The sequence below is a fragment of the Stegodyphus dumicola genome, chromosome X1 (genome assembly GCF_044657685.1).
Source record: "Stegodyphus dumicola isolate Sdum_Otavi_A_Nest chromosome X1, ASM4465768v1".
NCBI lineage: Eukaryota > Metazoa > Arthropoda > Arachnida > Araneae > Eresidae > Stegodyphus > Stegodyphus dumicola.
This window is the reverse complement of record NC_140780.1, coordinates 191,775,764-191,801,089: the sequence shown is the minus strand read 5'-3', so window position 1 is coordinate 191,801,089 and position 25,326 is coordinate 191,775,764. Positions and strand designations below refer to the sequence as shown.

General features: G+C 33.4%; 1 protein-coding gene across 3 annotated transcripts in view; it reads right to left on the bottom strand.

Annotated features, from left to right (window-relative positions):
• LOC118181941 (tripartite motif-containing protein 2-like) overlaps positions 1-25,326 on the bottom strand; it is a 157,845-nt gene that overhangs the window by 23,934 nt on the left and 108,585 nt on the right. For all 3 annotated transcript variants that reach the window (XM_085807578.1, XM_085807579.1, XM_085807577.1), the window contains 2 exons: positions 15,614-15,796; positions 10,267-11,764 (listed from right to left, as the gene is read on the bottom strand). In XM_085807578.1, coding sequence (XP_085663704.1) covers positions 10,267-11,764; positions 15,614-15,715 — 1,600 coding nt within the window. In that variant the 5' untranslated portion in view covers positions 15,716-15,796. The remainder of the gene's footprint in view (positions 1-10,266; positions 11,765-15,613; positions 15,797-25,326) is intronic.

The window sequence follows — 25,326 nt, the reverse complement described above, 5'->3', positions numbered from 1 at the left end:
GATAGGATAACGGATTTTTCATGTTTTTTTTTTTTTTTTTTTTTTTTTTCCCTCATAAAAACGCTATGTCTCTTCAATGGCACCCCAACGAAAACATGTCAGACGATAATTCGTTAACACATGAATTATTCCGACAGTGCCTCGTGCTTCTTCTCTCTCGCCCTTTAAATGAAAACAAATAATAAGGAATTATGCCATTCTCACTATCTTGTTATAAATGGAAGTCCTTCCAGCTAGAATTTGGAAGACCTACTTATTAGAAGCACAAAGAGGGCACTGCTGAATTTTCGCATTTCTTGCTTCGAAAAAAATCCAATGTATCTGCATGGTATCTTTCTATTTGTGCAGCATTCGAAATTATTCCGCTTTCGCAAATTTTTCAAATTTACTTTTTCTTGTATCGTTATTCCATTTGTCGTATATTGATAGGTGAAACAATGCAGATTTCTGTCTATTTTCTTAAGTTTTCGTATCGGCAGGAAAATATACTGTCACACTTAAAATTGGTTTTAATGCTGAAAATGATTTGATTGTTTGGTTCTATTTTTCCTTTTTCTTCCTTTAAAGATTTATTTTTCTTCCACATACTTATTTATTTATTACATTTTAATCTAATACTCTCCCAAAAACTAAAGCGATAAAAAAGTTCTTTGATTCCAAGATAAAAGAAACTTTCATTATGCTTTGAATTTCTTCAGCAATCTTTCACCAGTAGGATTTATTTTCTTCTTTCACCTACTGATACTATGTGATTCTATATATGTAATATATCTGATTATGTATGTGTGTGAGTGTGTCTAAAGGTTTAATTGATATATATATGTCATCAATGATATATATATATATATATAATCAATGATATATATATATATATATAATCAATGATATATATATATATATATATATATATAATCAATGATATATATATATATATATATATATATAATCAATGATATATATATATGCATTCATATTTTAGCATATATTTATATTATAATGCATATATATATATATTGCATTTTATAATTTCATTACACAAAAATTTTATACCTTAGGGAGTATATCTTTTATAGTAGATTTTGGGAATGCTTGAATTTTGAGTGAAAAGGAAAGTCAAGATTTCTACTACTTTACCCCGTTCAGTGCTTTCTCTTTTACTGAGGAATTAACATCATAGGAGGGCTGTTTTTGCCCAAAGGTTCGGCCTTTGTGGGAACGGTTAGGGGAAACCGGAAAAGCAAGAAATAATTTTTCATTCATGAATTGACATCTTCAAGAAGCATTGACTTTCAGTGAGTAAAAGACAAACATCTGGAAAGATGCATTTAAGCATAAAATGGTTTTCGAATCCAAATAACATTAATTTAGAGACATTTTTGTGGATGCAATATATAATATTGAGATAAAAGTATAAAAGTAAGTAAAAGAGGGCGATGTAGGGTGATTTGATTGTTCGACTATTCGATACTCTATTCGACTATGTTAGAGAAAGGCCTCAAACATTGTACTGTCGGCCCTGTGTTTAGATTTGCTAAATTTACTAAAGCACACGATATCTATCTACCAAGATAAAGGTATTCTACTTCCGACGAGCTTTCTAAGAAACACTTACACGCATTTAGTTTACATGTTGAGAAAAATCATAAAAATTCCATGCAGTTGATCTATTTCGTCGCTGAAAATAGAAGCCAAGAAGAATCGATAGTGTTTTCTGGCTTCAGGCACCTAGATTTCTCACTTTGAATTTGGAACTAGAAATATAATTACAAATGTCTCTACTACGGAAAGTATATACGAGCCAGTTTCCCTTAGAAAGTCCTCCACGAAAGGCATCCCTCCCCTCAGGCAGATAGCCCTAGCGTGCTTTGCCATAATTAAATACACACACACTCTACTAGGGAAGATTAAAATTCATTATTTTTTCACACATGTAAAATCTGGATAAATACGTTTTATCGTTTATAAATTACAGAAGATTTTTCAATAATTCCTGATATTTTAAAGGAAACTTTTGATGTATTTGTTTCCTGTAACAGGTCTAAATAATCATTCATTAAAGCCACACTAATTTTAACGATCTGAAAATTAACAAATGCGTTGAACTCTTTCATAATTATAATAAAAAACTTAATTTGGGTTTAAGATTACCTCAGAAGTGAATTTTTTTTTTTTAATTTTTTAATTTAGATGCCTTACAATCCAACAGTTATTTCCCCTATTCAACTACGGCCATATTAGTGGCCGGTAAATACTGGTAGTTCGATTTACACCCTGACGAACGAATACGATGACTGAATGGCATTTTTCCATGTTTTTCCCTATATATAACATGAATATGAGAGTTTTCTCGTTAAAAAGTCCTCTACGAAGGCATCTCTTTCCTTAAAAGCAGATAGTCCTCGTGTGTTTTGCTGTATTCAAGTAATCCTTACCTTCAAACTACGGCAGCTGTCACACTAAATCAAGATTAAAGGTTTCTAAACAAGATTTTTAATCGGCCTGCGGTGGCCAAGCGCTAAAACCGCTGAGTACTGGTAATCCTACATAAGTTCAAATCCTCGTGAACACGCTTGTTCGCTGAAAGTTTTCTACGTTCAATGTGAAGGAAATCTAGTTTTCCTTAGAAAGTCCTCCCTGATAGTTTCCGTCCTCTTGCGCAGATGCCAATTCCATTAAATTTTCTGCATTAAACACAATTGTAATTCTTTCTTTTTAAAGAAATCTCAGGGGAAATAATTGTAAACATCAGCTTCAGTGCGATTATGAATTATTATTTTAAAGTAGTTAACATTTTGAGTGGGAAAAGCATTTTTAATACGCTCATAAACAACCCCTCCTCTAAACTGGCATCAAACTGTGTCGATTTCTAAAACAATCTATATAAATACGTTTCCAAAAAATTCTGCTAAAATATTAAAAGTTGTATTTGTAGAGCATTTATTAGTTAGATTTGTGACTACCTACTCAACTTTTGTAACCTATAAGGTATTTTCTCCCGCCTTCTTAGCATATCTTCGTGGTGTAATGGTCAGCACGCACGGCGTGTATTCGAGAGGTTGGTGGTTCGAGTGCCGTCGAAGGCATTGCTCCTATTTCACATGTCCTGCTTCGAAATAACCTAATGTTTCCATAGTGGCACCCAAACCAAAAAAGGTGGTGGATGATGATTCTCCGCCGCAAGGATTTGGCGATTTGGTCCCCTAATCCCCAGTCGCCCTTTAAAAGGGGGAGTATATACAGTATTTTCTCCCGCCCTTTTAGCATGTCTTCGTGGTCTCAGTACGCTCGGCGCGCATTCGAGAAGTCCGTGGTTCGCGTCTTGGGTAAGGCATTGCTCATTTTTCATGTCTCTTGCTGTTAAAAAAAAATGTAATGTCTCTAAAAACCTTCCATTCATCAGAATAGTAATAAAGTCATGAAGCATAGTGGGTAGGGGGTGAAAAAGGAATTTTAAAGAAAAGATTATTTTTACAAAATGACTCAAAATTTCTTGAGACAGTATAAGTAGTTATATAACTCAAATAATTAAATATTTGACCTCTTAATTTTACCAGTATTTCTGTATAGAAATAAAACATTATTAAATATCTTTAATGAGTATCATAGATAGTGGAGCACATCGAGTGAGCTTCACAATATTTTCAAAAGCAGCCACTTTGACAAATGAACAGAACTGTCGGGAATCGCTTATGAATGTCACTTACACGTTTCATAATGCCAAGAATGTTATAAAAATAACGGTTATGCTATATCAACAACTTACCGATCTTTCCAAAGTGCTTAAAAATAGAGCTGTTCCAAAAATTGTATTCAGTTCATTCACGGTGTTTAATCAAAAGCTCGTCGTCGATTTTTGAACTGCTTATCGATAAGCTATTGAATTCAGATTTTGTACAATTACGTTTACGGATGATAATAATTCGATTTAGAGTTTTTAAAATTTAATGTCGAAGAAATTTTTTGCGCATATTTCCATTTATGAATAAACTAAAAATCTTAAATTTTTAAGTTTGCATCATTTTACAGAGCGTAAAATAGCTTTTGAAATAAAATTTGCATGAAATTTGTAGCCTAATTTCTGATTTGGGGGCGAATTTTGTTTTAAATTTATATATTTTTTCGATTATTTGAGGTAAAAGGATACTTGGAAGTAAAAGACTGAACCAAAAGTAATAATAATAATAATAATTTATCGCATAGATTAATGGTAATAAGAGATTACTTAATAGCTTCTTTGCTAAATTCCTGTACAGTTTTATAAGAAGAATCATAGGCTCTTAAATTACGAAATCAAATAATTGAATCGCATTGTCAGATGTATAATATTTATAAATTTATCAAGGCAGCCTCACGTTTTTATTATTCGTGATATAAATTTGTAGAAGAATTTTTTAAAGAGAATTATTTAATCTCGTATTCCCATTAAATTACACGATACATTATTTTTAAAACAAAGGGCGTTAGCCGAGAAGGTCTATTAACTTCATTTTTTCATTTTCCGTTGAAAACTATGTTAGTTCACTTTTCAAACTGTTGCTACCACATATTACAGCCCTGTATTATATTTAAAGAAATTAAATAATGGTTTTGGTTTATTAGATTACGGCAGAGCACTCGAGGGCTATCTGCCTCAAGGCAATTAAATAATGAATAATCTGCATAAATATATGTATGTTTCTCGCATTGTGATAAAACAACGGTACCTAGACCCATCCAATTTTGAATAACGTACATTTCCACCCGAATATGGGCATCTCGAAGCCGAGATTTGGAATTTGTTTTATTATATGTTTCCTATTTCGTAAAACTTCAATGAATTTTTTATTAAGAAACTCAACGATTTTAAAGCGAGCAAAGGCAACACTGTATGAAAATAATAATATAAAAAATTATCTTCAACGGGCGAGACTGTGTATTGGAAATTCTAAAGCTTTATGGTTTAAGTGCGAAGAACATGATATTTAAAAATAAAGGTAACCCACAAACCATTAAAAAACGCCCTTTGGGCGTAATGTAAAATCTGAAAGATTTGCATTCTCAGATTTTTATGTTTGCATTTATTACTTTTATTTTTCTCGTTTTAATTCATTAATGCTCTTATAGGTAAACGTTCATTTTGTAAAAAATTCTATTTTTTATTCAATAACTGCTCTAAAACGGAAATTCTTAAATCCCTTTATATATGCATCCACTTTGTAACTGGTAATAAATTTGTTTCTTTAGAGTCAGTGTAAGGCCTTTATCCCAAAACATCAAGGACATTTCTCCCCACGCTAATGACAGCCATTACCCATTGTCGTCAGGATTGCATGGACCCTTGTCCCCTTAGGCATTGGGGGTTGGAAGACATACAAAAATACGGGCTAGTCCTTTTTGGCGTGTTTTTTCGATAATACAAAAACACGGGACTGTCCGTTTTCGAGGGTACATTTAAACTAACAATAATCCGTAACGAACCGTTAAGAGACCTGCATAAAAGAACGAGAAAATCCGGGTGAAACCGTTAATGGGTTAAGACATACAGTGTTAACTGTTTCCTAAAAAAATACGCTTTCTCTCTTCTTCCAATTTTAGAACAAAAGCTGAAGTTATACCTCCATTTGTTGACTTCCTTTTGACTTTTGTCTTAACTGAGAACCCGAGTAAAAGTGTTTTTAAAATTTGATTCGGTTTTACTTGCCTATGTACAAAGTTTTTTTTTTTTTTTTTTTACAAACGAGAAGTAGTTAAATCTAGAAAATTAATATGAATTCCAAATCCCTGCAAAGAATTATGCCTCGTATGGGTCTCGAAATCGATTACAACTCGAAATATAACGGGAAATTGTTAATCTGAATTGATTAGTAAAAACTGGTAAAACTCTTTGAACTGTCGAGGGCATTTTATAAAATCAAATTTATATTATGACTTCAAAACTGAGTTTTTTTTTTTTTTTTTTTTTTTCATTTAGTCAAACAGCGTACATTTTTCATTCCATATTCAGTTACTGTTTATATCTAAGATTTTGTCACGTAGTTTTTTTTAGTAATTTCTAATTTTGATTCAGAAATTAAAGTTTTGTATTTTTCGTTTTAGATGTATAAATTTCACAATGAATGACTGAGATTATTTTTTATGAGAAACTGTTAGTTATTCAAAAAGGGCTAAGATTATAGCCAAGTGGCTAGGAGGGATGTAAAAAACCATCGTTAAATTTAATAGGAAGCAGATTGTGGACTATCGCATCCTATGAAAAGAACAGAATGCTTGGAAGGATGGTGATGAAAATGTGCGGGATAGTCATATTTGAGCAAATTTTGACATTTCTTCGAAATCGAAATTTTCGAGATTTCAGCTTTTGTTCTAATTAGCCGAAATGTTGAATCTCTAATTTTTAGAATTCACCGTACCTCACTGTCTCAATGTAGAGAAAATATGAAGAGAACGCCATCGGTGAAGAAAATCTTAATGAACTTTTTATTGATCCTCAATAAATAAAACTCATCTAACAAATGAAATATGCGTATTTCAATGTTTAGTTTATTTACATAATTAAAATCTTTATGCAGACTGACAAGAAATCTAATCTTGTGGTCGTTTATGAATGTGTTTTTAATTGACTTGAAACTAAATTGTCAAACGAATTTAAATGATATTACATTTAAAAAGAAACTGCATAAGAACTAAAATATTATAATAACCAAAGAGATAATCATAAAACTTAAGTACATTGGAAAAAATCTAATTATTAACATAAGCATTACAGCAATCCTGTTATTTTTGTTCTATGCTGAAAGTACTTGAAAACTGGTCAGTATTGGAGATTCAAATTTTATACGATTAAATAAATAAGTATTTATTCGTTGCATTAGATACATTCTGGTATAAGATTAAAAAACTCTGCAATAAAACAAGAAACAACATTTTTTTTTTTTTTTTTTAAATGTCGGACATTTGTTTCTCAAGGATTTCTCAGGAATGGCCCAATCCATCAGCAATCTAGTCCTCTCGTCACCGTCAGCGTTGCCCATTGTGTACAATAAAGGATGAACTCATGTTACCCCTGAGAGAATGGGGAGGAGGATAACCACAAATAACTAAGCCTTACGTGAAAGCAAAACCCGCACCCTGAAGGCTCATACTAGCAGACAGCCTCCTATATCGTCCAAGACAGCACACGAACAATATTTCAGGTGCTTTCACATAAATTATCAATAACTATAGAAAGTGTCCGCTACCCTAATATATACCTTATCTGTATAGGCATTTTTTAATGTAATGGAAAAATTTCCATGACGCTCTCATCTTGAGTTTTCAGAAATTTCACTATTAACGTCGATTTCATTAGTCACTTAATCACTCTAATTGCATAACATTCATTTATGATTACTATTTCACAATCAGATTTGCTGACAGTAACTTACTATAAACTGCAATGTTGTTATTATTATTAAACGAATATCTCGAGGAATCCAAATAAAATTCTTCGCCATATTTTTACTTCCTTGTACGAAGTAAAAAGGAAGTATTGTAATCGCGAAAAGTTTCAGACAGCATATTTCAACGAAAATATCCATTCTGACTGCTATCGAATGCAATTTAACGATGTTTTTGCGTGATATCTGTACGTAAGGACAGAATAAAATACTCTTTTCCTTCAAAAAAATTATAAAACTGCTTTAAAATTAATTCTGAAGAGAATTTTTCGTGGCGTCTGTACGAACGTATGTACGTACGTACGTATATCGCATAACTCAAAAACGAGTAGCCTCAGAACGTTGAAATTTTGTATATAGGACTGCTATAACATGTAGATGTGCACCTCGTAATTTGGTTGCAATCGGCCGCACCAAACGTATATAAATATATTTATATATATATCCACTCTGTTACCCGGCTCAGTGATCTCAGTTTCTTTACTCTTATATGTTTGTAAATTGTACATTTTTTGCTTTAAAAATGATTGAATTATGTTGTTTTTATCTTCCGGTTAAGGTTTTTATGCCTTTAGTAAATCTGTATACAATATTTTTAGAATTATCCACAATTTTAAAATTGTTTAAGTGCCGCTAAGCCTAAGCCTAATAATGTTTTTGATGGCGGCCATTGATTGTTTACATTTGAAACAGCAGACTAGTGGATTTGTTGCCAATCTAGAGAAACTTAGCTTCGCAACAACAAAGATATCGCCTTTATTTATTATTGCCAATTAAATCATGCTTAATCCTTTCTGGAATTTTTTCGAGGAAATAAGTGTTTAAGATTTACTTCGTAATTTTTAATATAGATATTTTGAGTTTTTATGTATTTTTGCCTTCTCGCGAAGTGAGAACTGAATTAATTAAATGAGAAATACTCAATCGTCTGTGAAAAACTGTTTCTTTTTTGTTTTGTTTGCTTGATTTCTTTTATACATTGTTCTAGCTTTATTATAGTATTTGAATAGAACATGTGGCAACGATTAGATAATTCTTTAAATGATATACATTTTGTGCATTCTGAGTTATAATATGAATGAAATATAATACTGTTAAGTAAACCTAGCGCCACAGTGTCGCTATGGTAAACAAAGTGAATTTTAAAGAATGCGTTTATTCTATTGTGGTTTATGCGCTGTCGGCGAAGTAGGTTTAATTCAATCTAATAAGTTTAAATAAAATGCAAGAAAAAATGCGTATAATTTAATATTCCGTACAAGGAAGTCATGTGGTGCACACATCAAATTGTTTTGTTCCGTGATACGTGTCTTCCATTTTACCAATTTGGAATAATACGTATTTTATATTTTAAAGAGTAAAAGAAACTTGCCGAAATACGCTTTAAAAATCTCCGAACTATTCTTTGTATATCGGCAGTGTTCTGACTCGGACTAATGTATGATCGGAATGGTAATATGCTAAGATGGCTGATGGCAACAGACTGCTGGTAGTCAAAGCATAAAAGAGCTATCTGCCTAAAAAAGGTATGCCCTCGTTCAGGACTTTTAAAAGGAAATTGGCTCGTATATAAGTTAAAAATATATTTTTTTTATTTGTTTAATTATGGCAATGCCGTCGTGGACTGTGTGCTTAGGTGAGGAATTTCTAAGGAAAAGTGTTCCATATTGCAAACGCAGGGTCGAAGCTAGGCATTTTGCCTGCCGGTGCAATCTCTGTGGCTTATAAATTTTGCCGCTTGAGTCTTTCTAAATTCTATAAAATCCCCCCCCCCTGGTGCGATTGCATAGACTCTGGTACCGGCTCTGTATCTCCGTTTCACTGGAGAAACGGAGAAAAATAACTATGCAGCTTCTCAGTTGAGAATTCAAGGTTGGGACACCCTTGCGAGTTGAACTATTGCTCAGGCAGATATGACTAATGTCATACAGAGTGTTTTAAGCAGATGCTCGCAATACCTGAACTCAGTTTACTGCTCTTGTCTCTTACTTTAGAACAAGTATTTCAAAGTCAGAAGGGAAGTCATTTCTTCCCTTCTGACTTGCCTTATAACCATGGTAACGATGATGCGGAAGATGATCGAATCCTCTAACTACTTCTATGTGGTAATGAGAACACAAGTTACAACAGTAAACAAAGGGTCGCGGTATGAATTTAGCGCTTATTTTAAAGTAAGAGCTTATAAGAACAGATTGGGGCTGCGAAAATATATTAGTGTAATACTATCCACTACATTTAAGTTTTAATTTACCTTTACATTGGTGTAAATTTCACTCCCTGTAGCAATGCGAATTTTGCCAGAATTTGTGTGTTAACAATTTGGCGAATTTTAACTTTTTCTAACAGATCTGAGTTTATTTTATGGTAATAAATGGTAAAGTAGACTCGTGGATATATATATATTAGAGATTCTCTAACTATTTAAAATTTTAAAGTTTTTTCCGTCTAATTTTGACTACATAATTTGTCTGCTAGTTTTCTCAAATTGATGTAAATCTTCAAAACGTTTTCTAACATATTTATTAAAATCTCATCCGTATATAAGCGAAACCGTGCGATTCAGACACGCATAATTCAAGGATAAGCTGTATGTTAAATATATTTGTTAACAGTATGTACAATGATTTACAGTATTTCAGATTCTTCAACATTCTCCAATGTTCCCGCCATTTTCATTCTTACTGGCTAAATATTTCATGCATTCATAGAGTAATTCATAATAAGAACAAATCTCTGATCGAAATATACGTAATAAATATTTTGCATTTTAGAAATGACAAATTCCATAACACAATAATTTTTTGAAAGATAGAGTATTTGTAAAATAGATTATAATTTTTTAAAACATTACCTCTGTTTCCTACTTTCAGTATTAAGTCATCTTCAATAGCATTACTTCTAAGCCTTGAGCCACTGGAGCGGTTACTGGAAGAGGATTTGCTAGTTCTCTGCCTGACTCCAGTTGTTCGTGGAATTTTTGAACTAACTGGCCGATCACTGGACGAAGATTCTTCTTCTATATACGATTTTACTAAAAAGGGACTTCCATGTATGTGCTGTCCTAGGAACATGATGCTAAGCTGGTATGTGCCTTCTTTTGGAACGGTGTAATGCATATCATAACTGCCATTTTTTTGGTCCACTATTTTGGGCTTGCAAGAAAATGATAACTCTGGTGATGTTAGTTCCGCTTCGAAAACATCCCCAGCTCCTCGCACTATGTCATTCCTGCGATCTTTAGCTGTTATGACAACCAAAGTTTGTTTGTTAACTCCACAGAGCTTTAGTCCTTCACCGGCAGCTGTGCATTGATGCGCCACAGCATTTGTTGTTACAACATTACCTACATTTAAAATAGCTATCTTCGCTGAATCAAAGCCTTCAGATCTAAAGATCAAAAAATCATTTTCTTCTGGCATTTTCTGAATTCGCATATCTGCAAAGTCTTCTAGCTTTTCTGCCATTTGTTTCGTAACTAATATAACCTCTGTTTCACTGCCATAACTTAAAGCATTTTCAGTAAATTCTGAACTGGCGAGTATATTTGATAAACACATGTCTAGTACATTCTTTTGTTCTTCGAGCACATGGCGTTTTTTGGATGCAATTTGATCGAGTTCTTTAATTAGTTCATTTTTTCTTTGTTGAACAGCTTTTTCTAAAGAATCGAAACAATCAATAATCATCTGAGTATTCTTAGCGTGCCTGCTGGCTAAAGAAAAAGTAACATTGTTTACCGATTCTATGGCTTCTTTTAATGTAGGTACATGATCATATGCTTTTTTTAAAAGCTCCCGCAAGTTGCTTTTTTCATCTTTAACTGCATCGGTGAGACGAGCTGTCATATGCCCTGCGTGTTCAATATCAGTGCATGTTACACAAATGGCTGTTTCGCATTCCTTGCAATAAAAGCGAAGCGATTGATTAACGTGCTTCGGACATGTCAATAAGTCTTTCTTTTTTTCACCTTTCTGTTGGCTTCCTGTAAGATTTCCTATCACGTTATTGTCCTCGCTGAACAAACAATTATCTCCAAGTGGTACAAGTGTGTGCAATGTAGAATTGGGATCTTCTTGGTGCTTAGATGAACAGCGTTGACACAGATAATTATTGCATTCCAAACACTTAGAGATGCCGGTCCTAGATTTGAATTGGCAGTTTCCGCAAACCGATGTCTGTTCCAGAACATCCATCAAATTGCTTATAAGGAAATTATTCTGAAGCCCCGAAACGCCTTGCTTTGGTAAAATTGATTGCTGACGGCAAAGGGGACACGATAATGTCAAGCTCTCTGGAGGTATATACTGCAGAAGACAGCGTTCACAGAATGTATGCAGGCATGGAAGCATCTTTGAAAAGGAAATAAATGTATTAATATATTTTGAAAGCACTTCAACACGAGGAAGAGAAAACTAATTATTATTAACAGATAATTTATTACATAAAATCTTTAGAATTAAAGAGGTGGTATAACATATTTCAAAAGATGATTCCCCAAGTTGTCTTCAAGAAGCACACTACGGTTACATTCTATAAATTTGAACATGTAGTAAATTTAATTCTTTTTTAACATAAATAAATAACTAAAGTAAATATATAAAGGTGTTTAAGCAATTAAATCATACTTCCGAATGTTTTAGTTTGCACACACATAGCCTAGAAATTATTCTACTGAAAAGATTAAATATTACATACACACACACACACATATATATAAATTGCATTATATTTTTATGAATTCACTGGACGTAATAAAAATCAAATATTACAAAAATATATGACATTAACCAATTTTTAATTAGAAATCATTAATTAGTTGGATTTTTCTCTTCTGTAATGCGCAATTTAAGAGAATTTCAAGTTATCTATTCAGCACGAAGATAAATTAGGCAAAAATGTCTGTTTTATTTATTTATTTATTTGTAGCATGTTTAATTAACGCGAAAGTGAATGCGTTCTTAAACGATATATATACTTTTCAAAAATGTGTTATTACATATAATGATACACGTAAAGCATTAAGAGAATAATAGAAAATTTCTAATGTGAAAGAAAATAATGTGAGGCTTGTTTTCAATTAAAAAATATTAAGAAAATGATTTACACCGAATAAAAACATTTTCATCCTCAAATAGTTTTTAAAACAACTTATTTGAAATCTGAAGCTGCAAATGCTTTGTGTTTGAGCTTGAATACAAGTTCAAAGAACATGCCAAAATAAATTATAAAAAGCTCTCCTTTTAAGAAAGAAAAGATAATCGAAGACTCTTGAAATTAAACGAATAAAAATTAATAATACACTCTTAGACAAAAAAAAAAAAAAAAAAAACTACGCATCACGACGCACCGAGAAGATATAAAGCAAATTGGACACAAATTGATATGCATACAGGTTTCGACGGAAAAGGCAAAATTTTACATTTTGGCTGCCAATGAATGAACAGTTCTCGCTACAGAGCAGCTGATCTGCGCAACTGGCAGGATATTTAAGAGGAGAAATTAGAATTCTAGGTCATAAATTCTTCACGAATTTCATTCCGTGTACTCTGGTAGAGAGTAACTATGCCTCGCATACAGGTGCGCGAACGATATGCGCAGATGTCAGAATTTGAGAGAGGTCGTGTAGTGGGTTCAAAGAAGCCGGTTGGTCTTATTGGCGAATAGCTCGACATTTGATCTGGAGCGATGCCACTATTAGACGATGTTGGCAGGAATGGGTGAACCATGGCCGCACACAGCGTCAAAAAAGAAGCGGTAGGCCTAAAGAAAAGACAGAACGTGATGACCGAGCAATCGTCAGAGCGGCACTCACAGCCCCAGATGCATCATTATCATTCGATTGTACGTGCAACTAGTGCTTCAGTGACCGCAAGGACCATTCATAGACGGCTGACAGGAAGGGGCTAAGGTCATAGCCCCCCTTGCGCCGACTACCATTGACCTCTGTATAACGTCAAGGCCGTTTGCAGTGGTATCGGGCTCATTCGCACTGGAATGTCACTGACTGGAGTAGAATAGTCTTCAGTGATGAGTCCCGCTTTGAACTGAGCCCAGATGACCAGCGTAGGCGAGTCTGAAGACGTCCCGGACAACTGTGTGATACCAACCTGACTGTCTTCCGGCAGACAGGCCGACAACCAGGAGTGCTGGTCTGGGGAGCCATTTCATTTCATAGTAGGACCCCTTTGGTTGTCATCCGTCGCAACCTTTCAGCACAGCGGTACTTTGACGAAGTTCTAAGGCCAGCTGTGTTGTCTTTCATGTCACGCCATCCTGGGCTTACATTTCAGCAAGAAAATGCCCGTCCCCACATTGCACGTTTCTACTGCTTGTCTTAGTGCTTGCCGAAAATTACTTTGGTCAGCAAGTTCGCCGGATCTCTTTCCTATTGAGCACGTTTCGAGCATTATGGGCAGGGCCCTCGAACCAGTTCGGGATGTTGACGATCTAACGCGCCAGTTGGACAGAATTTGGCACGATATCCCTCTGGAGGACACCCGCAAAGGCATTACCAGTTGACCTATGGTACATGGCTGGTGTCCCCCATACTTTTACCTTTACCTTACCTCTATCAATCCATGCCAAGCCGAACAACTGCTTGCATAAGGGACAGAGGTGGACAGACGCATTACTGACATTTTCACTTTGTGAAGCTCTATCACTTCAATAAATCATCCAATTTTTATGAAACTGTAATCATTTGTTTTTCTGTACATGCACATCACTGCTATCGATTTTCGTCCCATTCGTATAAATCCTTCTCTCTGCGTCTTTTTTTTTTTTTTTTGTCTAAGAGTGTATAAGCAAGTTACATTTAATCAATTAACAACACTAATAAAATGAATAAAAATAGGTATAAAATGCAACAACCGCGCAACAAATTAAATAAACATACAGCTCATTGCTTTTTAATAGAAAGCATGTTTAAAAACGTTTTCACTACTAAATATGTCTTGAACGGTTGGCCATAGATGCATGGTTATAGTTTTAAAAATGAATAAAATAATGCAGTTTTTTAGGCTACGATAATTCTGGTTATGATTCCTTTTATTAAAAGTACGGAAAATTTATTTCATGCAGAGAAATTTATTTCATTTCTTTAACATCAAAATTACAAATTTCAGTATTTCTGCCAACGAGAATTTGAAACCTGTGATTTTCTATTGGTGTTTCACTAACATATAAGGTACTTTTCAGAAATTTAGATCCATAAACGTAGCACGCGTAATTGTCATTAATAATATTCTCGCATATCCCTTCACAATTTTACCAAGGTTACTTTCGGTAATTTTGATGACAAGGGAGATGGATGCTTTTGACTAATTAAGCTTTGAAAAGCATTTTCTCGTCAACGTATTCTTTCTGTGCCGCTGTATTAAATTTAAATTTTCATATATATTGTGCGTAAAAGTGTTACATAACCAATACTATTCCCAATGCATTACGGAGTGGATCAATGACCAATCATTCAAAAGATATTTGGTAGTGCATGCAGTCTTTTTGAAAACCTATAAGGTATTTCTCCCGCCATCTTAGCATGCCTTCGTGGTGTACTGGTCACCACGCTGGGCGTGTATTCCACAGGTCCATGGTACGAGTCCTGGCGAGGGCATTGCTCATTTTTCATATCTCCTCTTCCAAAATACTAATGTCTCTAGAGTGGCGCCGGAACTAAAAGGTGGTGAATGATGATTCTTCACCACCAGGATTTGGCGATTGGGTCCCCTTAATCCCCAGTTGCTCTTTAAAAGGGGGAGTATGTAAGGTATTTTTCCCGCTTTCTTAGCATGCCTTCGTGATGTAGTAGTCAGTACGCTCGACTCGTATTCGAGAGGTCCGTGGCTCGAGTCCTGGCGAGGGAATTGCTCATTTTTTACATCTCATGTCTTCAAAAATTCTAATGTCTCTACAACCCCTTGTATTTTTTATTTTCATGGTTTTAAAAAACGTGCGTATACGATTTTATTTACATAAGCTTTTCTTTCTTTCTGAGTTTTTCAATGCATATTAATAAACAGAAATGCAAACGAAGTTGCAGCTGCATTTAATAATTAATTATGAAATTAAATGTAATCTTGTATTTGATGACTTCGAAGTAGAAATTCCCAGAGTGTAAAATAGGATATATAATTTGGATAAAATATTGCTAATATTAATAGATAATTTACATACACATATTTTCAGTATGCATACTTTACCTTAGGATTCACGAATCTTCCCATGCAGATACCGCAGTTGAGGAACTGGGCTTCCCCGCTATCTCGTGAAGAAACCAGGCTCTCTGTGTCTTCTTCTGCCATTGTTTGCTTGTAAGACCAGTGGTCAAGAATAAAGTCGCAGTAACCTCCTACACCTGTTTGGTGTGGGTAACAGTCCCCAAGCTAGAAAAATTTTAAATATAATTTGAATATTACTGTAATTAGAAATATAATATTCAGAAATCGCGTTTTCACACATTTGTAACCTATCATTTACATTCTTATATATGGTAGAACACATTTACCTAAATGTGTGCATTTAGCAATTGAAAGGTAGTAAAGCATTTTAGTACATGTAATAAAAACATATAAATTATTATTAATTTGCTTATTATTTCCTAACTTCACCGTTTGATAAAAATCTCTGAGTATAATTAGCCAGCATACTAAGGAATCACATGAAATATATGCACGGAAGATAGCACTATATATGAAAATTCACAGCCGATATTAACGGAAAAGATAAGCCCTGAAATTCAAATAAAATTATCACTGAAGAAAAGAGTCCTTTATTTATTGCAGGGACTTTCAAAGAGGTTTATCAGGCTTTGGTTTTACTCGTTGTCAGATAACAGCTTGCTTGGTAGGCAAAAAAAATAATAATATAAAAATTACTATCATGCATTATTTAAATGTTTGTAGAAGAAATGAGATAAATAAAATAATATTTAATTTTTGAATGCAAAATTAGATATTTATCAAGTGCTATGTAAAACAGCAATTGCGATGTAATAATATGAAATATTTCCATATGGGAATTTTACATAAGAGCTAAATTTCTGAGTGAGCCGAACAAAATTCCAAAACAGTACAATGAATATAAAATTCATCGATTTTCCTTTAGCCCATAATCTTTGTGACATAAAATAAGCATATTTCTTTTCTTAGTCTTATGTTCCCGAATATTAAATATGTTGCCATTACATGTCCATATTGTACTTTTGCATTCTATAAAAAAATCAGACAATGTCATCTCTTATCAGTTTTTCTTTTTGAAAAATTCGTAGTGATCATTCTATGATGAAAAGGAAATTTACAAACTTCCTATTGGATTAGCTTAAAGCTTTTACCATACAAAAGAAGCCACAACTTTCCATCTTCTTTACAACCTTCTTTTTATAGGGACTATTCTGCATAACAGTCTCATGCCCACAGAGTTTATAAGATTTTTATTCTTATAATTTAATCACTAATATTAACATCTATAAATTTAGATACACGGGACTCAATCTTAGCCTATATCTATTAACATTACATAAAAAATTCTCTCCCATGAAAATTCCTATGATATAAAATTCTGCCACCTATTTCAGCATCTTCTATATTATGAAAAAACAGTTATTTTCATGACAGCAATCTAACAGATATATGCACTAGTAATTACATAAAAAAGATTACTTTCACAATAACGTAAAGGATCCAAATGTGTATTTCATGAAGATGGTAGCAGAAAACAAAAATACGGTCCATTCTCATTTTTTGCGAATATTCCGTTGGTTCTGAAATGTTTCTGCTTTTTCAGTGCCATTCCTATATTAAGAGCTCCCAATTTTATGAGAGAATTTCGAGTAAAAAATCGCAGAAGAAATCGTGGAGCAAAAATCAACGCAAGGGTAAAAGTCGTCGTACAAAACATTGGATTGGATTATTCAATTACGGCAAAGCACACGAGGGCTATCTGCCTAAAGGGAGGGATGCCTTCGTGGAGGACTTTCTAAGGGAAACTGGCTCGTATACACATGGGAAAAACCACGGAAACGCCCATGCAGCCATGCCCGTTCGCGGAATTCGAACCTCGGACCGAACTACTAGTGGTCAGCATCTTTACCGCTCGGCCGCTGGTGGGCACATTAAAAGGAAAAAAAAGCAATGAGAAAAAATCGCAGATCTAAAGCTTCGCCACATAAAGTAAACTGGTTGAAAAACTTCGCAGTTTTAAAACATCGACATACATCGGCATCATGGTAAAAAATAAAGCATCTCCAAATCATCGCACAATGATAACATCGCAGGCATGTGTTTACAGAATTTAAAAGTTTTGTATATGAAGATGCTAATAGCATTTCGAAGGCGAATAAACTGAAGCAAAACTAACTTTGCTAAAAGAATATTAGTTATTTGCAACTTTGCTAAATGAATATTAGTTAACAAAAGTGAAGGAAAAAAATTATAAAATTTGATAACTAATTAAAAAAATTTAGTATAGGTAACCTCATACAATTACAAATTTTGTTCTTTTTTACTCTATTTTATATTATATCTTTCATGAAAATCTGTTAGACCGTCTTTATAATACAGACTAATTAAATAATAAATTTTAATAATTAACAGCATAAGTTTAAAACTCTACTAACGTAGTTTAGATTTTGAAGATTAAGTTTCATCCTTGCTTTTTCACTAAAACGTTATTAGGTAATATAAAAGTATGAAACATCGGAGTAAAATATTACTTACTTCTTGTTCGCGTCTTCTTCATCGCGCGAAAACGCACTAAAAATTTGATAGCCAGAGAACGCAGGTTTGCCATGTTATTATCATATGAGGATTTGTAAGTGCTTTATTTTCTAGCACGATATTTTATACAATCAAATTTTAATCCGATGAAATTTCTGCACCGCTTTATTTTCTACCATGATATTTTAGAACTGCGATGTTTTCTCCCTGCTTTCTTTTCTCCCATTTTGTTTTGCACAAAGACGTTTTCCAATGTTCAATGTTCACGGGCGTACTCAATGGTTTTTTTATTCGCAACATTTTTGGCGGATTCCTATACGAGTTCGCAGACTCAGGTCTCTATTGAATCCCTAAACTTTCCAAATCGCATATTTTTAAGGAAACACATCCAGTTCTCCTGAAAGTTTCAATAGAAATACTGGTTAGCTTAAAGTGATAGTGAGTTCGATTTGATTAGTTTTATAATAGTACTGTGTTTTTGAAGCAGAAGTGAAACAAACTGGCACATTGGGAAAGAACCAATATATGCACAGAGAAAAAGGAGTGCATTCGTAAAAAACTAACTTAAACTTTCTCAGTTTAAGTTCAGTTAAGTTCAAAAAGAAACTGTTAACTTTTTTTTTTTTTTTTTTTTTTTTTTTTACATACTTGAAAAATGGCTGCGAAAAGAAGTTAAAAAAAATAGAATGCTTCGTTATGGTTTGATAAAAGTTGTTGACTGCGGCAAATTCCAAGTCTTTTGCAAATGAAGTTATTGACTTTTTTTCATTTAATTGCTTTTTTAAAAAGAAGAGAAGAGAAAGGGAAAAAAATGCGAGCTCAGACAAAAGGAAAAAGTGCTATTGACAGTGTTAAAAACATTAATTTCATACTTATTGAATGTTTATAACGTTTTGAATGAAGCCTTATACGATGCAGTGGGTTTTAATACAAAGAATGCTACCTAAACAAAATTTCTGCCAAATAAAATGTAAAAATCGAGTTAAAAAAACAGACAGTCAAAAGAGAAAAAAAAATTACTTTTGAATCGAATCAAATATGCAGTTTTACTAATAGCTTTACAATGCATAACTATAACGAAAGAAAAAAAAACTAAAATACATGATTACCCACTATTTCATTTATAGAATTCCTCTACTTTAGATCATAAAGCGACAGAAAAGATTCCAATTTACATATTCTAACAGTTTTTTTAATTGTTATTATTACGGCGTACACAATAGCATTCGCACACAACGGCATCCGCCAAGAGGAGGGATGCACTGTGGAGAACTTTTACGGGAAAGTGGCTCGTATCCACATTACATGCAACCACGAACACGCCCATGCAGCTAGCGCGTTCGCCAGGATTCGGGAGGAAAAAAAAAAAAAAAAAAACGGACAGAATAACGTGTTTAGCTGCTCGGCTGCCGACGGGTCTTTCTAGCAACGAATGCATATGGTTCCCTGCATATCCTTTGGATTCAACTGAACAGAGATATCTACGAAATAATATACAGAATTTCATCTATGCGATAAATTTGAGAAATTTTAACTATCGAGACTTGCTCATTGTGATGATACTGCATTAATATAGATAAATCTCTAAGTTCATTTGTGATTTATAACAATAATAACGCTACACTTCATTTTTAATAAGTACTAAATTACAAATCTGCGCTGCAAGTAGTGACTCATTTGTAGGACAACTATGAGGATTTTTTATGGTGATTCAAAGAAATCAATGTGATGTGTCATTCATATTACAATAAGAGAAATCACATTACGTGAAATATAAGTAAATATCGGGTTCTATTTTTTAGTTTCCCTAAAATTAAGAAGTCTGAGAACTAGACTTTAGACACATTTTCTTAAACTAGAACTTTCTGAAAAATACTCTTATGTTTTTATAAAGTTATAGACTCTTTCTTTGTCATAGTCTGAATGTATCATAAGAAGACCTTCGTTGTGTTGAAATATTTTAAAACTTGCCATATTTTGATTGAATCATATACTGATCGCGGAAGTATTCTTTGCACAGATCATTTAATTTTGTAGCAGCCGCAAGGAATACTTCAGTCCTGAAAGCTTTTGGGAAATTTCGTGTACAAATCAAAATAATTCCATTCAATAAACATATGTTCATCAATTTCTGATTTTGCTAATAGCAAGGATTGAAAAGAGTGCATTAAAGCTAGCGAGAATGCAGCAGTTCCAAGGCATTATGTAATCCTATACTACTAATTAAATAAGCTTGAAAGAAAAAACTTTGCTGAGGAAAGGGGTAAAAAGACTATTCTACGTATTTGAATGAAATCTACAGAATAATTTTTATGTGACGCAGCCACATCCCGCTCCAGCATTTTTGGCCCCCTACGCTATTAGTGCAGTTGCCTCCCCTTACAAATCAAAAGAATATACTTTTATTTATCTGCTGACATGCAAAATTTGCTGCCTATATTACCGATGCTTAAAAAGATGGCCATGTTAGCACCAAAATATGAAGTAATTACAAAAGTTTCAAAATATGGCGGTCATATTTTGATGAGCAAAATTATGGCGCCGAAATGCTTATTTTAAGCGTATATATGGCCACCAGTTGAAACGCAGGCTTTATAACGAAGTTTCATGAAGCTTTCAGTGAAATTGCTGAGCAAGTTTCATGGCGGTAATTCCACACTTGCAGAAGGTAAGTCGAAGTGCGGGATAAGTTCTCTATTTGTTGTCCAATTTTTGAGTAGTAGTAAATTAAATTAATACAGAAATGAAAATGAAATTGAGGTATAAGTAGTAATAACACTGGGTAATAAAAATGAAACCATTGTGAATATTTAATGCTTCCCATCACATTACTAATTGATGTACTAAGTAAGTTATTACAAATTTCTTACTCTTTGCTCTCATTTTAATCTCTTTAATATTTTTCCTCATTAATATTTGTCGGGAAGATTCAATTATTCGCTTTTGGATTCGAAACAAATAATATTCAGGTCTTATTAGAGAATGTAATGTGCATATTATATAGAATAATGTACATTTTTATATAGATATATAATATATATTATTACAGAAAGTGTAGAAGTCATTAGGATTTTTGATGCTGAAAGACATGAAAAATAAGTAATGCCTTCGCCGGGACTCTAACTTGGACCTCTCGAACAGTGATGAATTTTAGCGAAAAATCATCACTGTTTGAAGCAAAAAGTCATCATCTAAGTTATCATATCATTGCCAAGTTTGTTTTCGAAGATAACTTCTCATGCAACTATAAGCTTAAAAAGACGTGATTCAAGCTCGGGTTTTCCGATTTTAAATGGAAGTTACTAACATTTACGATAACCAATTTTTATTAATTCATCGATAATCACATTAACTTATTAGTCAAAGAAATATGCATTATTCTACTCTCATGAATATATAGCGTCAAACATTTCTTCTGTGTAAAAGCAGCTATTTCGAAGTGTTATTTTCGACTGCGTAGATAGGATAGAGATGCTTCTTTCCTAGAAAAGGTACATCAGTCATGAAATACGTTTTAACGAGAATCTCGAGGGTGAGAGTAGGAGGACTGGGGCACCCAACCCTCCTTCAAATACGCCGTATATGTTTTCATAGAAATATGCGTTTTATTCATAGAACTATAAAGGACAGGAGTGGGGAACTAGAACAACGAGAACTTCTGGCTCTTAAACTACCCACTCGGATGATCCGATTTCTTACATAACCTCCGACGTTTCGCAGCATTATGCTACTTATTTTAAGTGATTTATAATGTTTTTCTTTATGCACCAAAGATGTTTAAATTTTACTGCAGGTGGTCGATTTCATATCTTCTAATTAAAGAAGAAATGCTAAATCCGCCCACTAAGCGGCTAGACAGATATAAAAGTATCTTATTAGTAACATTCGCATAAAAACCAAATAAATTTTCAGGACTCCCCGCTGCCACAGTTTTGCAACTAACTGTTTCTTATGAATGTTTTCAAGTTGCCTTGTCCTCCAGAACTGGCCAGGTGTTATGTTCAAGGATACTTATCTTAATTTTAAGATGATCGGGTGCAAGTGATTTATTTGTCTGGAGATAATTTTTTATCCCTACTTCCGTTTTGAAGATATGTACTGGGCATGTCACTGCGTCGAAGATATTTATTTGAACCGCTGTGTGGGTTTTCCTCAGCTCCAAGATTTATTTCTGAATTACCTATATTTGTTTTGTAATAAATGTTGTGATTTGCGGTTTTTTCTTCATTTTCAAAATGAAATGAATTAAATTGAATTGAATATGAAATTTTCATGAATTTGATACATCGAATTCTCATGGATATGAAATTCTGAGGAATAATTGCGAGAAAGAGTTTGAATTTACTTGAAACTAAACTATGTGTCACAAAGTATGCTCAGTTTGAAGAATTGCATGGTATTAAGAATGTATTCGACGAGAAGTATGGAGCGCAAATGTTTAGTTTCACTTTATTTCTGAAGAAAAGGAAAAAAAAAATCAGCATACCTTCCAAAAGTGATTAGGCGGAAATTTCAGAAATAAAATTTCATTTTTTAAAAGCATGCATGTAAATATTATGGATTTTTCAGATTTAAATTTGCTTAACTTTAAGAAACTGGACGTTAGCAGTTTTGGAAGAAATGATAACATTATTTTAGATTTTATTAATTCAGGAAATTAACGGAAAGCTGATTGCATAAGGAGAAAAGCTGCCCTGCTTTTTACTATGGTTACTGTTAATTAAGTAACTAATTTTATATTTTACATACTATTGCAAAATGAAGATTTAGTTTAGGATAAAAGCACAACTAAAGTTTAATATTATGTTATTTGAAGAAGTGGCCTTGATGAATATTGCTCCATTATTATTAGTTAAAAATGGGGAGCACAGTAAGATTTTTATATCTTCCAATCTACGACATTTCTGTGTACACCGCATTCTCAAAATTCCTTAACTCCTTATTCCAAAATTCCTTATTTCCGCAATAGATGGTTGTAAACATTTACTTATAAAGACAAAATATTTAAAATGACGTAAATATTCATGTTTTGACATTTTTAAAATTTCAAAATCGCAGTGTTATGAAAATTGTGAAATCTAACTTTTATACGATTCCCCGATCCCTACACCTTAATTTAGGAAAATTTCCAAAACTGTTCCTTTCACGCCATTGTGAAACGGCATACATCTTCCACAACTGGAGTTATCGTTGAGACAATGATCACCTTTAGTGACCCTTTACATCAGTTGATGTATTGCGAAGGGTCCCTTTCAGATCTTTATTAGCCTTTTAACTGGTATTTGTATAATTTTATATGCTTTAATAGGACTGTGTTCGCAATTTATGAAAGTCTATAGAATTATATACAGCTGTAAAGCTGTATTTTAAAGTCCGGTCGATATATCGACTATATTTTAGGAATTGTTGTGTTATTAATACTGTCGAGTCCATCAGGTTTCATCTTCAGCAATATAATGTCTGCCTGCAAAAGGCGAATTTCTGTAGGAAATGTTTGTACAGTTCCATATCCTGCACTTTTTTGCAACATGAATGTACGTCTCAGCACATGTAGAGTATTTGGCAGAAAATTTTGCAAGGCAGTATTAGACATTCAAATAAGTCTAGTGTAGACCTAACATTCTCTTGAGTTATCACCAGAGGTATACATCGTGTTAATGCATAATGGCTATGTTTGCTTCAGTAAATTGATCGTTGGTTTAAAATTAGAAAAAAAAAAAAAAAAAGCAACCTTAATTTAGGACAGATTTTAAACAAAACTGTATCGATTTCAGACACGGTTAGACACACATCTCTCGTCTTCAGAAGGGAGGCTCTCTTGAAGAAGAGGACCTATTTCTGATCGTCCTCGTAATTGATAGAGTTTTGTTTAAAATCTACGCCAAATTAAGTTCGCTTTTTTGCTTAATTCACATTTTTTACATTAGGTGTTTTTCTCCCATTTGTTTTCTCGTTCTTAGACTGTTATTTGCATTTTATTTAACTTACTTTAAGAATGTGCTCTCATTTTCTGAGATACATTTTAGCATTAAAAAACATTTGGAGCTTATAGTCCGCATATAAATATTTTCTAGGAGATCCCCGTTCTTTCTTATATTAGTAAGAATAATTACTACTTTTCTACCAGTTGAAAATCTAGGATGTTACTTTATTTGAATTTTTATTGTTTCCTTCGTATTTAAATTTGTAATTTTAGATAGAGAAAGTAAAATCATGAAACGAAAGGATAGAAAAAATATATGTATTTGTTTTTCCCGCCTCTTACAGCGTAATACCCAGTAAGGCTAGACACTTTGAAATCTCCCTTTCTTATAGACATTTCCGCCCAAAAGTGACAACCCAAGGTCAGGGTGTAAGAGTGGAATGAAAAGTGGGTCACTATTACTTTTAAGTGCGTTGGATACTTCATATGACTTTAAAAAGATGCTTTGTGAAAAATCCTTTTTTCCCCCAATTATTTCTTCTTTCTTTTGCGTCACATTATCGTTTCATTCATAAAATAACTAACTATAAATTGAAAGCTAAATTGTATAACTGAAAATAAAATTACAACATCTCAACATTAACATATGAGCTGTGTAAATTTGTTACACTATAGAATAAAAGTTTTCTTTAAAATTTTCTCTCAAGATTTAGGACGAGGCGATAAATAGCCTGACTGGCTTTCGGAAGCTAGAATTTAGCATTGAAGATAGTTTTCCTGACATAATCTCTCCCCCTCTCCCTCCCAAAAGCCCACGGGTGTTAAAGTTTGTTTACTCCCCTGTTAACTGTGGTGACCTACTATTGCGACTAAGGTGGCCCTTCGAGATGTCCGTGACTCTTCATTGCATGCTTCGCGTAACTACTGACTTCAAGCAAACCTCACTTTGTTGTTCTCAAAGGAAGATCGTTTTCAGTACTGGGAATTCTCTTAGTACTGCATTCAAACAGGCTTTAATTTGTGCTAGCTACAGCACGCATTCAGTTTCCTCCTGCTGTGTCAACGTTCTTATTGAGCTCTTCTTGAACCCGGGTACCCAATAACACATGTATTATGTGCTCCGTGCCTCGACAGAGAGAAAAAAATATAAAGGGGTAAAAGTAACTTCGAAATTTTCCCTCTGTTGATGGCGCAAATAACTTTTTCCAAGAAATATTTTAGCTCTTTTTGATACTTTTGCCTAGAAAACTTACTTAAATAATGTGCATGAATGAAG